We start from the raw sequence: 17,906 nt of genomic DNA on the forward strand, positions 1-17,906 counted from the left end.
TAAGCAGTAAGCATAGCACTAAGATTTTGCTTTCGCCTGTTGTGGATTACATAGATATGCTAAGCATCCTGCGCATAGTTGTGAGTGTGCGTGTGTATGCAAAACTGTCGCCGAATGTATGCTCTTCCGGAATGTTATGATCCATAGGTCAAAGAAAGGAAGGTGTTCATGAAAGGCGGAAAGACGAATTGAGGCCCTGTAAATGGTAACTGATGACCGGGAGGAGGGGGTACTGGCACACAGCTGTTGGGAGATAGATTGAACATTATACTTAAATTGCAGGCGGATGGAGGGGGGGTGGCCATGGAACCCCAACGATCATCGGTCACAGGCCCTAAAATTGTTGCCGGCATGAGGGGTGGGGTGGGGGTGGGGGGTGTGAGAGTGCAGACGGTTCTCCAGCCACGGGGCACCAACGACCATCTTTCCGGGGGCCCTTGTCGCTAATACTCTGTCCACTTGTAGACATACGACATACTACAGACTAGAAATCTTCGTCGACCGCCTAGTCCGCCTACCGTTAGGTCCACCGCTGGTTCATGAGGGTGTTTTTTTGTTGTGGAGGTGCATCCTTCCCCCTGCCTGCAGCGTATGCATCGAGCAGGAGACAGTGTGGCAGTATGCAAGTTGCACGCTGGATAGGAGCGGGCCCGCGACACCGCCATCATTCCGCACATCTGCATGCCCGTCGTGGGTTCTAACCGCGTATGAACCGTCCGCCGTAGCAAGGGCTGACTATCCGGCTACGTGGTACTCAAGTCCTGAAAAGGCCGGCATGATCGCGTAGACTATTACGCCAATAATAATAATAATAATAATAAGAAGAAGAAGAACTTAGCATAGCAGTCCACACTCGGGGAAGGTTTTTGTTTTGACTTCGGTGCTGCCGGGTCTACCGCTGTGGCGCGACAAATGCACGGAATTCACTCGACTAGAACATGAACCTACCGATCCGAACCCATTCCAAGGCAATGCCGGTCAATCGGCGTCATGATAACTTCTCCAAACCAACAAGCCGCCAGATTCTGGACGGGCAGGTGCAGCACCATATGCGCGAAAGAAATTTGCTACATATCACACGCACGTTTGCTTCGATCGTGTGCCTTTTTAACACCCCCAAAAGCAGAACCGATCGCAAAGATCGTGGTGCCAATCCGATAGTTGTGTTGTCTCTCAGGTAGCGAAATCGAAAATGCATGGACTTTGTAGCCGCAGCGGATGAAAATGTACGCATCAGAATCAAATAGTTTTGGGGTTTCCACACGCACGCACACACACACACAAAAACACACACACACGCACGCGAGCACGCACGCACGCACACACACACGCACACATGCACGTACGCGTGTACGCGGGCAGGCACCCGCGAAAGCGCAAACGCAAGCACGCACCCACGAAAGCGCGAACGCAAGCACGCACTCCCCCCCCCCACCAGACCACCCCCCCCCCCTCCCTGCATGATCGATTACGGCTACCGTATCGGTAGAACGGCTGGTTCAGCTTTCTTGTATCGCATCCTCATCCAAAGCGCCGGGCGGGGTGGGGGATCGCGGCATGATAGAGTGAACGGTCACTTTCCCCGCGCTGTGTGCGTGTGTGTGTGTGTCGAGACCCAAAAACTGGAGACAGATTTCGGCAAATAAAAAAAAAAATATTACCACTATACACTGTGCTACATGATGCATAGAAGGTCGTTGAAGCATCAAACATGCTCAAATAAAAAAAATATTAGATTAGTGTTAGACGTTCTCCTACGCTTGTTTTAAATAGGCTTCTTCACCCTCAATTGGCAGGGGCATCGAATGGTCTCATCAGCAGCGGCACGAAATAAAATAATCCATCAATACACCGATAACACTTTAAATCCCAATCCAGCTTCTCCCGCATCGTCCCAAGGTCACACACTAATTAATAAATGCTAACACCCACCAATAACAATACATAACCGCAATGCACATATAAGTATCAACGCATACACCACAACACCCAATCAGCTGGCGGCGGAAGGCACGGGCTGAAGCTCAAGTAAGGCAAGCCAGGGTGAAGGATGGAGAGGAGAGGAAGAAGCGGACGAAAAAATGGGCGCCATTATTTTTTTTTTTTAATTTTTTTAACGTTTTTATTTTTTTGCTCCGCCGCCGCCCGAACTGCCCGAACTGCCCGAATTGCGCGACCCAGCGCAGGAATCGCTGAAGTCCAGCGCGTGAGACCTGCCAAAATCTGCGCTGGCCAGCGCAGATTTTGGTACATTTTCTGCGCTGGAAACTGCTCGAATTTGCGCAGCGGGAATGTATCGATTCCTCGATCGAGACAGGTTCACGATTCGTTTCATGAGCGTAAGAGGTACAGGTACAGTTCTGGATCTATTCCACGTACGGTATGAGTTTGTATTTAGTTCCAGAACCGGTATCGGTTCAACATCAGAGTTTGCTTTGGCATTCGCCATGGGGTTAAGTAGCTCATAGGAAAAGCGTTACTTAGCCCAGTAATCAAACTAATCTACTACTACTACTTTTTGGTTCAACAACCGTTGTCGGTCAAGGCCTGCCTGTACCAAAACTACTTGTGGGCTTGGCTTTCAGTGACTTATTGATCCCCCCATAGCAGGATAGTCAAGTCCTACGTATGGCGGCACGGTCCATTTGGGGCTTGAACCCATGGCGGGCATGTTGTTAAGTTGTACGGGTTGACGACTGTACTACGAGACCGGCTTAATCGAACTAATCTAGTCAGCTAATATAACAAAACGGCAAAAGAATCTAAATGAAAATAATTGTAAAATATTGAGCTTCTCAGCATATGATATAATGAAAAAGGTACTAGCAAAATAGTGTAAATAATTTTTCACATTAAATATCACGTCATTTTCCTACCCTTTGTTGCATATTCTTTTCATTTTCATACATCATATGTATGTATCCGCTAGCTCAAATATGCTAATATTGTCTTACTATTATGACAAACTTTGCAGATAATAGCACAGCCGCTTCTGATGACAAGAAACAATTTTATGTATAAGACAACCGTTGCAGATGATAGCACCCTTGGAGCACTTGATATTACAAAGCGTGTACGGCGGGTACTAGCGAACTTAAGCAAACTTTCCCAATGGCCCCAAAAAATCACGTATTTTTCGACCATTCTTAAAAAGCTTCAAAAACAGTTATGTTTGCACTTATATCGACTGACACTTAGTTATAAGTGAGAAAATACGTATCAAATGGCTATAAGATTTAAATCGGCCTTTTATATTCAGGTTTCAGTGAGTTAGAACATGAAATACTTCAGATGACACGCTTGCCCCAAATTCCGCTAACGTAGATATAGTGCAACTCCAGATGTCAGATCCTCGTGTTAGTCATCGGGTTCAAAGTCTTCGTAAAATAAAATTACGAATACTATAACCCTATACACCATAACCCAGTGTAATGCTGATTGGGTTAATTTTTGCGAGGATATTGTGTTTCCAATACATGACTTTTCGTGATTTAATATTTAAACCAGGACCCTTTTGCAGTACTCGTAACCTAATGAAGCCGTGCATTTGACGTAAACTTCAAGAACACACATAACACAGAACACACCACCAAAACCAAACTCGTCCAAAATATGTCGTATGCATAATAAACCTTCACGTGAATAATTACTATACTATATCAAAAATATCACCCAACCCGTGTATTACGTCGTCATTAAATCACGACAAAAAAAAGAAATTAGTTCATCTGATTTTGCTAAGCCACTATCTTTCGAATCATCCCACGCAACCAGTTGAGGCTGCGGGATCATCGCCTCCTCCTTCATGCCGCCAAAATCCAAAAGCCAGGGCAGATTTATTCCACATCAATTTGTACGGATTATTCGCGCTCCGTTGCAGTCCCACCCGCCCCGTGTGCCGGCCGTTGCGACATGGAAACGGGCAGGTGTAAGCTGAAACTAGAGCGTTACATACATTAATTTCTATAAAACGGCGGTAGGAACAGTCGTTCATTCCCTCCCAACAACGGTCAACCCAGCACAGCGACGGGGAAAGGCGAGCACGCAAATACCATTCGCTAAAGTCTGACAGTCCGTTTGATGTATTTATGCACTTCTCTGTGCGGCTGCTAGTGTTGGTCCGAAGCGTCGAAGCCACCGCCGGGGACAATGAAGGAATGCCGCGCTCAGACGTGAACACACCCATGAATCTAATTATCGCTCGGGCTCCCTGTCACGCGGGATCAAATGGTTAAAGTGGCAATTCCGGCCGAACCACCGGGCGGATTTCAGCAACGAAAAGTAAATACATTTGAAGTTATTAGTTTGCCCATTTGCCGGGAGACCATTCCCGTCGCGCTGTTTGGCAACCATACGTCGTTTCGGTGTAAGTTTGATCGTCGGAAGTGGAGTCATGTGCAGTACTTTTGACCCTCCAGAGCGAAGTGTACACAAATGTACAACAAGTAGCATACATCAACCACAACAATAGAATCGGCACACAGCAACGACGGCAGCAACATCAACGAAAAAAAGAAGCTAAAAACTACCCACTCTACACGTGTCCACTGAAACCTGAACCGATCTCTCGCAGTGCGTTCCGATGAAGTTCATCAATCATTTAGAGATTTTAAGCTACCACCAGACGCCTCCCTGCTCGAATCGATTTCAGCATTCAGCGTGAAACATTACAATTCGCCAACGGCATATGTGTGCGCAGTGGCTTGCAACAGATTCGAAATTAAATATCATTTCATTTCCTGTCCCATTTCTCCGTGGCGTGGGTGGGGAAAAGCATCTGCCGACTGCTTTTAAAATGCATAGCATTGCGCACACGTTGGCCAGGCAAGGGGAATGATGTGTGCTGGGAGATGAATGGTAGGTCACGACAGAAAAGCCGCCTTCAAACGACAGACGAAATGACATTAGTAATTTCCTCATTTAAATTCCATGCTCCATCAGGACGACGATACTTCTTCGCTAAGTGGATGGAGGGATGTGAAAATGTACGAAAAGAAATCCAACTCATCAGCTCACCCACGCACGTTATCATTCGCACAAAGGTGAGTCTCGTTCGATTATCACCATCATCTTCAATCCCAATATCTGCGTTCGATTCAACGGCAAACCCAACAAAAACCCGTGAAGCTCGTACACCTTTGGTGGTCGCCGTGTATCTTTGCTACGTGGTTGACATTCTAGGCGCGTAAAATTGACACAACCATTCATTCAATGTTTCTGCTGTTTTACAATTTTCCACGACTCTTTACACTCCAATGTTGGTGGGGTTTCAAACAGAACGCGGCCAGCGAGCAATACCCATGCACTGACGACTTCCGACCGCGATGAACGGGAAGCATACACGCCTCAATATATACATATATGTATATTAAATGTATCACATTCAACAAAGAATGATGGATAATAAATTTGAATGGAACTCATCTATCAATCAATATCGAACGTAATTAATGTATGTGCCCTCGGAAAGCCAATACCCGAGGAATGAGTCAAGACGGAAACGTAGCGCTCGCTGAGAGAACTGCACGCTGATCGGAACGGTATTATTCATTTGCAGTTCGCGCACATCACACGCTGCGTACCGAAATGCCACTGGAATGGCCCAAGCCCCATTCGTGTTCGTGTCGCTATGCTGGCAATGCTTTGTTCTTGCGAATGCATCGCCAGTACACATAATTCGCCTATTAGTACAAATGATAACCGCATTGCTTCGATCCACAGGCGCGATTGGAAGCATCATTGGAACATTCAAATTGTACGGTTCATTGCTGCAGAACCGTTCGAATGTCAAGTGAACGGTGAAAAAGTAAGCGTAAGTACCTCTAAAATGTACACCCCCCTCCCACCATGCTCATCAATGTACGGTCAAAGAGCCGTCATCGGCGCAAAAAGCTCAACCCATCAATCAGCACGAGGGATGAAGCCGGATTGTGTGCCGATTTTTGATCCGAAAATATGCCCCTAACTTCCTTGTGCAACCCTTTTATCACCTCCCGGGCACTAGCGAGCCTGGCGATAGATGAGCACGGCATAGGAAGCGCAGGCCTACACGTCGGTTCTCTAATGGGTTTACTCTCTTAGCCGGCTTGACTACCGGAGATGAAGGTAGGATTGGAGTACGGCGGGAGGCCAGCAACGAGACAAGGTTCACTCCCAGAGTGATTGAAGCCTAAATCCACAAATGGATGCGCTGCTGTGAGAAAAGTTACCATACCTGACCGATGGACGCTAATATACCCGGGCACTGGTCAGGATTTACAAATGGTAAGGACGCTTAATCGGATTCATACCCACTACCAAAACAATTAGTAGTTGTTACGTCCATTTTTGGTGCTAGCCGCTGATGCAGCTAAAAATATCTGCACCGATTCGATGGTAACACTCTGCAAAGCAGCTTTACTGTATGGTAATTCTGATTAACTTGAATCATTGGTAAAACTGTGCTGCAGTTGAATGTTCTATAAAAGTTGTATCACAGACGGTAAAACAAATATGTAACAAATTCAAATATCTGTGTAGAATATGTTCTATAGCATAATTCAGTTTTTTCGGCGTTTATAGCAAATAATACAAACACAAAGCTACTTACCGACTAATGCCAAAATAACGGTCAGCAACGGAGCGGCAGGAAACCGGACCGGTATGTTGAACTCCAGCATTTGCAGCAAATCCACTGAAAGAAGAAGACATCGAAAAAAGGGGTTTTCAATTAACTGTTGTATTTTTGGGATTATAACTTAATGCAATATTATTATCTAGTTTGGTAGTATTGGTTACAATTTTGCAATATTTCAAATTTATTATTTAAGTTTAACCCATTTTGATATGTTGTCTTCAAATTCAAAATTCAAATTATATAGACTCTGCTCAGGATGGCAAATTATAATTAAAGACTTATTTGCAATTTGCATTTGGAGAATTTGCAATTGGAGATTAATTTTAAATAGTTAAGTGCTAGAGTCTATCGAATTTTTTCTTCTTTTGACGCCCGTTGTTGGTCTTCTTTTATTTGGCGTAATGTGGTGCTACACAAACATGCCGTCCTAAATAACAGTTCGATACTTAGTCAGTACCAAGAGACTGGAGATTCAGTCCTTACTACGGGGGTTGGCCCATGACGGGCATGTTGTTAAGTCGTGTGAATTGATGACTGTACCACGGAACACCGAGTCCTTCTATCGTGATCTTTATTTACTACCTTTAGTTTTCCCTTTTCTATGAGCTATTCTTTTTCATTTTTTTAGATATCACATGCCAATCTGTTGGTGTGAATTTAACGTGATTTTAAGAAATGAGCAACAATTTCTTACGAGATGGTTTCATAGTTGTTATCACGTACGTAGGTATATCAAGGTATTTAAACCCCAGTTTAAACGAAGTAAATTTAGTTTTATGTCAATTGAAGTATAATTAGAGGTATAGTTACTACGAATAATATTAAATTTTTTATTTATTTACACTTTTTTATAATAAGGAATGATTTAAATGTTATTGAGGCGGTCCGGTCCTGTGGTACAGTCGTCAACTTGAACGACTCAATAACACGCCCGTAATGGGTTCAAGCCCGGAATGGACCCGTCCCCCCGCAGTAAGGACTGACTATCCGGCTACGTAGTATTTAAAAAAGTCTTGAAAGCCTTAATAGCGGCCGGCATGTCCGCGTAGGACGTTTACACCAAATAGTAGTTAAATGTTGTTGAGAAAGAAGATCAAAATTAAGAGACCAAGAATCCGGCTTCTTTTATCAACGCTATTCGCTTCTATTGCTAAGTAATGTAAATTTGTATGTCCCTACTAGACCTTTAAGAACTCGACAATTTTTAATAATTGATTTTCGCTATCGTCTTTTCTGTGCTAGGGATCCGTTGTTATTGATGTCAGAAAATTTATATTTACTTTCAAATTTTATAGACCTGTCCTTTAGTGTACCGAAATATCCTAGTGTCATACGAGACTGCATTACGTCTAATTTTAGGAACTCATAGTTTATAAGACATTAGTTGTGTATGTAGGCCATGGAGGCACGATACCATAATAGTAAATAAATAAATAATCAAAATATTTTGCCCGAATCAAAATATTTTTTTTTTTGAATCCACCCGAATTTACAAAAAGATCTTTTTGGCGCTGCTGAGTTGGTTTATGTGTTTTATGGGCACTGTTACCGCTTTTATCATGAGATGTAGAAGGTTTCTTAAGAAATTAATGTTGAGTCTGAAAAAGCATGAGTCAGTAAATGTACCCAATTATACCACAATACTAAAAATATAAGCTGAGGCGATAAAATAAACACAAGTAAATAATTTTCCCGTAGATTAAAGCATCTAGTTATCATTATATTTTAAACTGCCTTTTCCAGATTTGATTTGTTTTACAATAATCAAGCATTTGGATTTTGGAAGCATAGTCACTGTTCCACCATTTATTCCAGCCACAAATTCCCCGTAGAAAACTCATGTTCGGTCCAACAAGTCTAACAATCTTTCAAAATTTTAAGTTATTGGACATAGATACAGGCGGTCCCCGAGATCCACGGATAATGGAGACCGAAAACGGCCGCAATATACCGCGTAAGGCAAATCTCGTGATTTGCTGCCAAAATATCACTAATTTTCGTATAATTTTGCAAGTAGAGGGTGGTTTTAGCCACTTAATTAATTATTTGATATGATTCTGACGGATGATGGGGCCCTTCAAGATTATAGTCAGCTTTTTTATATGGAGTTTGACAGTTGGAGGCTGAATCATGTAATCACTCCAGACAAATCCTTACTCCATACAAATCGACACACAAAATTAGCCAGCGATTTTCAGTCTACAATATTTCAGCCTCAAAGCTAGAATTAGATTCGAGTACCTGCACGGAAAATTGGCAATACAAGGTTGTGTTTTCATTTATCCAAAGGTGCTCAAACATTTGCTCAACACTGGCTTTCTGGTAGCTTGACGAATACACAAAACACTCTTAAAATCTTCATGCAGAAATAGAAGCGATACAAACCTTGGGATAAGGCCATCTGTATGTTATACCCACGTTGATAGATCCTCGAAAACTGCTATACAATGCAAACAGCTGATAGACTGAAATTTCAGCCTACAATCTTAAAACGAAAAGAGGCCTAAGAACACTTTGAACCTTTTTTGAAATAATTTTTAATATTCCATCGAAAGGGAAATTATATTACAATCGATGCGCCAAATCAATATAATTTGCTCAAAGAACTGTCAAATTTAGAAAATCGCGTATCTACGAATACGCGTATAAGCGGTACCGTATATCTCGGGGATCGTCTATATATGACCTTGTAAAAACACAAAGGCTGACCAGTTTAATTTTACATGAACCAAACTTGTTGGGCCGGTCCGGTAGTACAATCGTCAACTCGTACCACTTAACAACACGCCCGTCATGGGTTCAAGCTCCGAATAGACTGTGCTCCCATACGTAGGACTGACTATCCTGCTATAGTAACAATGAAAGCCAAGCTCACTTCACTAGTGGGTACAGGCAGGCCTTGACCGACAACGGTTGTTGTGCCAAAGAAGAAGAGAAACTTGTCAAAACTGTGATTTCAATAATATTGCAGGGGTTTTATAATTTAAAATATCATAATATTTGCACGAAAAACTGAAAAAGGTGCCTCATTAAATTTTATTAAGGTGCACTCATTATATTTAACTGTATGCATCACCTAGAAAGCTCATCTCGTCACAAGATTACTCCCGGATTACAACAGTGTATAAAATTACTAATGCAGGATACATACGTGTTGAAATGTATTAATTTTTTAAACTATTTTATTGCGTACAATCTCATTGTTATACAATAACTGGTGCATATCCCCAGTCAAGCTTCAATAAAGTGGCACAAAATTTATCAATCTCAACGATCACACACAAACTATTACTGACATGGATCCATACGGCTCTCTCATGTTTCCATGCAAAGGGATAAAATGAACCCTCGAAAGCGCCTAAAACATCGCTCCACCACTTCGATGATATATGTGTATCGATAAATTCGGCCCATTCGAGCACACACACCCCCTCCCCCCCTCCCCCTCGCCGCGAATCCCAAAAAACAAGATACAAAAAAAACCCAGTACCTGGAGATGTCCGATGATCCAATAACCGAACCCCGAACACCAACGATACACCGCGCCAAACTAGTGCAGGCAACGGATCGACGGATGGGGTCCAATGGGTGGACGAAAACAAATGGTTAGTGATTCCTCGGCCCACACCAAAAACCAAACGATACTTTGGTGGTTTTGAAGTACCGACCGAAAGGGAGGATGGGAAACGGTGTGGTTCATTCATGTGCGGATAGATAAAAAGGCTCCGCAAAGTTGAGGATGGATAATATTGAAAGGAGCACTGGAATACGGAAGACAATAGAACCACGTGGCAGGTCGTGCCGAGGGGAGGGTGGTACATACACAAAAAAGGAAAATAGCGCCATCCATGAAGACACGTAAACAACAGGCCACACAACCTAATTACATACATTCATGTCAAACGGCTATCATGTTTCACTTTCAATTCACTTTGGCTACATTTTCATGGTAACATATTGGATACGAATCCTTTTATCAAAGATCCGTCGCACTTTCTCTCACCTTGCGGTAACAACGGCCAGCGGACATAAACAGTATGTGCTATCTCGTTTGTCGCCCCTTCACGTATCTATCTCTCTATCTTTCTTCACATGGTCAGCTTATCAATCCTTCCGCCGCGCACCTGACTGCAACCGATAGATGAAGGAAGTGAACGGAACACCACACGTGTGCGGAAGTGGTAAGCGGATGGGAAAAGTTTTATTTTCCACATCTACACAAACACACACACACACAACGGAACACACAACTGCAACAAAACACCACCATTATACCAAACAATGGAGATTGTGGAACCGGTGTGAGAAGAACCCCAGCGGCATCGGCTTTGTATTACTGATGTTGCCCGTAAACAGGGCCTTTGTAAGCCGTTGGTTAACCGAGACAACAAACAACAAGGACATACATGTGTGTAGGGGGATCGACGTATTTAACCAGCCCCACCCACCGACGACATAAAAGTTGACCATTTGCACACCTTTTTCCCCATTCCTGGCACGGCAGCACGGCCATCGATGGACGCATTGAGATGAAATCTTAAAGCGATCGAAATCGACTCCAAGGGTGGCCCTGGGTCGGCGGCTGACTGGGGCGGCTTAAAGCTTCGGTTGTTACATACGCCCATGTCTGCTCGTGGAGGAGGGTTTTGGTATTGCGTGCGATAGACACACTTATTTCGGCAGAAGTCATATTTACGACGCTCGAGTGTAAACAAGCCGTAAACGCGAACCGATCCAGAGCAAACGAGGAGAGTGAAACAAAGCACAAAAAGAAAAACACCGTAACTGAAAGCGATGATAATTCACCCGTTTCGGGAAGGACTGTTCCCAAGCATAGTTACATACACATATGTGAACAACACGCAGCAACACACACACGCACACTTCTATGGAGGTATCTAGGATCGTTACCGGCCTTTAGGAAACTGGCACAGAAAAAATGCCGACCGATCACTCTCGGGGGAATTTTGGGAACGGTATGTACGAAGATAACTTGGACAGTAACGAAACGTGCCGCCAAATTAATACGACTAGAGCTAAAGCAAAAGCAATGCGACCAAAATTATATGAATCGTCTTTCGCCGTTGTTTTTGTCAAGTAAGTAATAAGCTTTCTACTTCAGGAGTGTTATTTTAGCATTTAGTCGTCACATCAAATAATGTAACCAGGAATCTCCACTTCCTGGACTGTATTAGGCAAAATAGTACTACACATTTTTCGATCATAAAAAGACAATTGACCTAGTCGCGGGCACATCCATTTGTACTCGTGGTAAAGCTTTTCTTTAACACTAGGTTTACACTAGGTAGGATTAGTTTAAAATCATGAAAAAGTAGTTTCATCGAAATTACGTGTCCTTGCTTTGCTTTCCACATAACGTGTCATGCCAATTTACAGGGTTTTCCAAGCCACTTCCCAATGTGCACTAGTTGTGGGTGTCTATGTGCACTAGTTATGGGTAATCTGGAGCGGAATCATGGATCAAGTCCGACTCCGGTGCGCAAAATATGACTCCGACTCCGGATCATAACTGGATTTGACTCCGAATCAGTACTGATCAATCCGAATCAGTCTGATCCGGACTCGGAGTCAATGAGTCCGAAGTTTTTCTCGTGTGCACCATCCATGATTTTCAACACGACTCAAGATGGATTGAGTTTGTCAGTTATTTGTGATATGTTGAAAATCATGTGTAAAAACTGAAATTTCATTATGAAGCAAATACACCATTTGACAGCTGTTGAAAAACATCTTGATTGCGGTGAATAATTATGTGCACATTCGAGAGTGACTCGGTAAACCCGGCAATTTTTTTCAATTTCTTCAGCATGATTTTCAACACTTCCACTGTTAACGGATGATGCGATCCGGCTTCAAACCCCGATGAAAAACGATGGTGAAGCAACCCGTTCAAGTGTTAAAAATTATTACGTTGGACATGAAATATCAGAGTGATGTGACATAACTTCTTGTACTCGGTAAAAAAAAACTTTCGAAAGAAACTTGAAAAATCCTGTATACTACTAACTCACAAAATGTTGATATAAATTTACAATTAGTAAATATCGAGATTAAGTCAAAGGTATATTACGTATTTCACGTCAACGTTTAGCTTTAGCCCGTAAACCTAGTGTTAAGTACAACCGATTCACTAGAATGTTTCAGTAATTCTAGGACAACATAGCAAACGTTCAATAAATTTGAATATTTGAGAATACAGGGTTTCCAGTCCAATAAACAACTGTCCATTTGATTATAACAATAGTCGTTTTGAAAAGACAACGCTGTCTACCACTGGATCACAGGTCAGATGGTGTAAGCTAATCTGTCAAATTTAATTACACAATTGTCGTCTTCGCTTGCACAACGGTCAGATTCGGCACGATTTGTTTTGTTATACAAAATTTGGCATTAACACAACGGATTCAAACACATAACTTTTATTTAAGCATCTGAGACTGACGCAGAACGTTCCGATCAAGCCCCGTCTGGCACCATTGACTGCCATATTCTAACTAATATGATGTGATTACATATGAACATGTTTATGTCTTTATTTCATTTTATTTTTAATTCCTAGCCGCTGAAACATGCTTGATATATACAACAACAAAAATTACCTTATGTTGATGTAAACATTTCAATCAATTAAAGCAGCATAAGCTTTGCATACATTCCCTTTGCATGGCTGATTATTTGGCGGTAGCTTAAAAATTACCACATGGTAATTTCCACACAATCATCATATGAATATCGAACGGCTCATTTATTACCTGTAAAACACAGCTTCATTGTTTATACTTTCCGCGCGGCAGAACGACTTCATTTGAATACATGGAGTGCTTGCGCATTTTAGTATTACCAAACCCCTTACGATTCTTACGGATTCACACTCCTACTCACGCTTGCAAAACGCTTTCTTCTTGCCGCCCACGGGGAACTTGCTCGACAGAGAGTGCAGCGCGCGCGCCCGAGCCCTCGGCCCCGATGATAACCAATCAATTCCTGGTTACCCCTAGCAGCTAATATCTGTTTCTCACAATCGAACCATTACGAAGCTCCGATTATTATTTCACCATCGCCATTCCTGGTAAGGTAAGGTGTGTGTATGTAAGGGTGCACGAAGAGGATGTCTCGTCAACGTCATTATTCAGTGTGTCACATCATTATCGACCGAAGGGCACCATTGGGATCCTTTTTGCCGGGGCTGTGGGAGCATCGCTTATTGCTCTGCTGTTGCTACTGCTGCTGCTGCTGCTGCTGCTTAATAACGACAAGGTGATGGAAAAGGAAAGTGTCGGATAGGCGACAGCAAGCAGCGAAGACGACGACGGTGCGGAGCTAGGATAGCACAGGTTGATTGTGTAAAAGGACATGCTACACTTGGGTGTGAAAAACGAACTACGGTAGCACCCAGTACCGATGGAAAAGGACTCACACACAAGTGGAAAATCGGACTCACACACATACACAGGTGGAGCTAGACCAGCCAGCAAGAATAACAACAATCAAAACGGGGGAAGAAAGGACAGTTCATTTTGTGTCAGACATTTGAGCCACACTCGGTTTCGGTGTGCCTTCGTTGCGTCGGCTAACAGTGTTGCAGCGGGAAAGAGGTCACGTTGGACGGTACTTGTTATTCGCTTATTATGGAAAAGGTATCCGATGGAAGATAAAATAGCCATCGTTTGTTGAAATTCTCCTATTGGCGCGAATCTTCGTTGAGTCATGTAATCGTTTGTCAAAAGCATAAGGGGAAAATGCTGTCGGCTGCCAACGGACTAGTTCAACCCATGGTCACTACAGGTTAGTGTAACACTCACAAACATATGAATTGTTAGATTATACGCGTATCGTTATAATTGGAGCAAAACAATGCTGATACATATACTATCTGCCTTTAGGTAGAGCTTCAATCATAAAGTTGCTCTGTGTCCTCAGGCTCAACGTTACCATCAGAATTAAATAATGCGTAGCAGGAGCAAACGCGGGGATTTCAAACAGGAATATACTTTATTCTGTATCGTAACATAAAAACAAACACTTATTTGGACTGACTCTCCCTACCCTCCTATGCTATTATTAATGCAAAAAAATCTAAATCTAAACCATCAATAAAAATATACCATTGAAGAGGTTATATATTTCATATAACGTAAACGATGATTTAATCGAAAATATAAATTGAAATATTTACACAGTCAACAAGCCTATGTTAGGTTCTGTACAATCTATAGTACAGTACACTCAATAAATCATTAAATCATTAACAATCATTAAATTTAAATGAATTTCTGAATAATCATTTTCACAATTTTTCCACAAACTGCACTTCACAAACCTGTTCCGCGCATCACTTCACACAAATCAAAAGTCAATAGAACCGATGCGCAAATGCACTGAAATCAGATTTTAATGTTCTCTCTACAAAAAGGAAAATACTTTGTCACTAGCGAAATGAACGCGAATCGCATCGAATCACGTTATTTCCCAGTAGATTTTGAAACTCAATTATAATTTTGCGTATCACGCCACAACAACACCAACAAGGCTCGCTATCATCCATCATATGAGAGGCTGCAAAATGTATGATGACGTAAGGGGGTGTGTGGTTTGAGTGATACATGTAATGGTAATTCGAGAGCATACATTGTTGAATATATTACGCATTGAGTTATATTTTTTCGTTGTTCCTCCATACCATACACTTGTAGCGTGAAATTCACTAATGGAGGATGATGAAAAACTGTACATTTTTTCAGTTTTAAATTCAGAAAAAATAGTTAAAACATATGTCAACAACATCACCGCTCTGGGTAGCAAATGGGATACTCATGATTTCCATATAAAGACAATGAGGTACAATAACCACAAAGATGTTTTAAAGCGATACAGCTATTGGAAAACAAATTGAATAAAAAAGTTCCCAATACATCACACACAATTAATATGCTATTCCATTCCGAAGTATCGCCGAAATAATCGCGCAAAGTAAATATGTAGTAAACCAAACTAATGTACTATTGGATTCTAATTCCCAGTGTTGATGGTTTAATCAATGGAAATATCAACAATATATGTTTTTTAACATCAATAAAAATGATTAAACAAATAGAATTAAAGCTAATAATATATTGTACAAGAGCTGGAATATATAATGAATTTGTTACCTAAAATCCCGCGGTTCAATAATAGACTAATTCTAAACTTTGACAATTCCCGGTAGTAACACAGGTTGGAAATATTGCTTCCATTATGTAATCATATTACAGACCGCAATCATATTTTACGGATTTTTTTCTTTTTTAAGCCAGGAACATATCCCAGAAAACGATGATTCAAGTAACACGAAATTAGCTAAAATGCTGACTGAAAATTTTACAAATATTTTAACCAATTCCTTTGTTTTCGTATTTTAGAAAATGATTGAAATGTTTTTGTTATTAATAAAAAAAATCAACTTTCTTGCATTAAGTGTCCCAAAAAACGCGTATTAATTTAGTGCGGCAGTTGATGGAAATAACTCAACTTGTAGCATCCGCTATTACTGTATAATGAATAAGTCACGGCTCTTTACAAAATCATAAACTTTTGTATTGCTGATATGCAAAAAAAAACTACAATTACATTATTACTTGCCGTAATCAAATTAGTTGCCAGCAATCTTGATTGGCCCTACCAACTCAACCTGAAATTGTTACTAAAACTTTTGTGGATTTATTAATTTGTGGATCATTTGGGAGTGGGATTACACTTGTAGTAACCATAATAAGCTGTTGTTGCTTTCAAATGTATTATCCATAAAACATACCAGAAAAAAACATGATAAAAAATATATATTCAGTAGGAATGGTCCAAAACGACGTCAAAAAGGGCGGAGATTTAGTAAAAAATGTTAATTATTTCTATTTTTAGATCATAATGAATACTTTCATAAAAATGACAGTGTTATAAAATGTAACGCCGACGAGAATATCATTTAATTAAAATTATGATAACCCTCTGGCGAGTAAAATAATACCTAAAATCGCTTTTAGATCGTCTAAGCGCGCCAAAGCCCTAACCAATAGTATAAAAAAATTACTTACCTATAAATACAAATATTTGATGATGTGAATAGCGCAACAGCATGGAAATTGAAATTGTCTAAAATGAAAGATGTAAACAAACGTACAGTAGTATGGATCCCATCGCGAAACAAATAGAAAATATAGAAACTTACAAAAAGCACCATGATGAAAAATGCTGCCGTATATGAGCCGCGCCCCATCCACCATACCGACACGAACCGGAAGTGCTCACCAGTGATCACGTTCCGCAGATAGCCCTTGTTGTCTTCTTGCTCGGCTAGCACCTTTACCGATGCCATCAGTATGTCATCGTAGCCGAGGAAATGCTTCAAAATCAGCCGACTAAACGAGTCCCCGAAACATTTGTTCACCTGCGGATCGAGCCGAACGACCGCAACGGGAATGTTTAGCCGTTGACGGGTAGCGGCAGACAGCCTCAAAAATCCATACTCAAGCGAATATTCTACAATGTACTGATCGGCCGAGAGCACTGCAATGGGAGGTAAACAAAATAAGTTAAGTGTTAATATATGGTAAACATAAAACGATTAGCAATTACTTGTTGGATCATTTTGCGTACCAACATTACGCAGCTTTTCCATCACCGGTACGTCCGATTTGAGTTCTTCTCCTCCAACCAAAACGGACGGCAGATCGAGCGACTTCATGATAGTCTCATTGGTGTATACCACCACATTGTCCTGTGGCTGAGCTTCTGTCTCTCCCAGCATGGTAGCGGCATTAGTAGTAGTAGCAGCAGCAGCAGCAGGAGATGCTTCCGATTCCTTCCGATTCTGTACTGTATCAGACTCCTTACCTGCCATCTCGTTACCACCCGGGTACGGTGTACTGTCAATTGTAACTCCGGTAAGATTTTCGGTCACGATCACGTTCTCCTGGCGCGTAGCAGAGTAAAGATCCGACGTCATCGGCTCATGTCCGTACGGTGCCTTTTCGCTTGGTAGCGGGCTGCTATTGGCATAACTGTGCTGCACCACCACATCCACCCCGTTTTGATTGGTTTCTTCCTCATGCGGTAACGTCGTCGAAGGATCGATGCTGATCATTCCATTTTTTAGCGTATTCCGCAACACATTCACGTCACCTTCGTCCAAAATTTCGGCCGAGCCTGGCTTGCTACCATCGTACTCACTTTGACTAAGACTTGCAATTTCCACACTGAAACGGAAGAAGGTGACTTACTCCAATTAATACAACCT

At 41.8% G+C, this 17,906-nt stretch overlaps 1 protein-coding gene across 3 annotated transcripts in view; it reads right to left on the bottom strand.

The window, feature by feature from the left end:
* Positions 1-17,906, bottom strand: part of LOC121592679 — a 72,836-nt gene that overhangs the window by 52,992 nt on the left and 1,938 nt on the right. For 2 of the 3 annotated variants that reach the window (XM_041914338.1, XM_041914339.1), the window contains exons 5-8: positions 17,246-17,865; positions 16,839-17,176; positions 16,705-16,762; positions 6,590-6,673 (exon numbers count right to left, since the gene is read on the bottom strand). In XM_041914338.1, coding sequence (XP_041770272.1) covers positions 6,590-6,673; positions 16,705-16,762; positions 16,839-17,176; positions 17,246-17,865 — 1,100 coding nt within the window. The remainder of the gene's footprint in view (positions 1-6,589; positions 6,674-16,704; positions 16,763-16,838; positions 17,177-17,245; positions 17,866-17,906) is intronic. The other variant, XM_041914340.1, reaches the window with a different exon arrangement.

This window comes from Anopheles merus, chromosome 2L (assembly GCF_017562075.2).
Source record: "Anopheles merus strain MAF chromosome 2L, AmerM5.1, whole genome shotgun sequence".
In the NCBI taxonomy this organism is placed as follows: domain Eukaryota; kingdom Metazoa; phylum Arthropoda; class Insecta; order Diptera; family Culicidae; genus Anopheles; species Anopheles merus.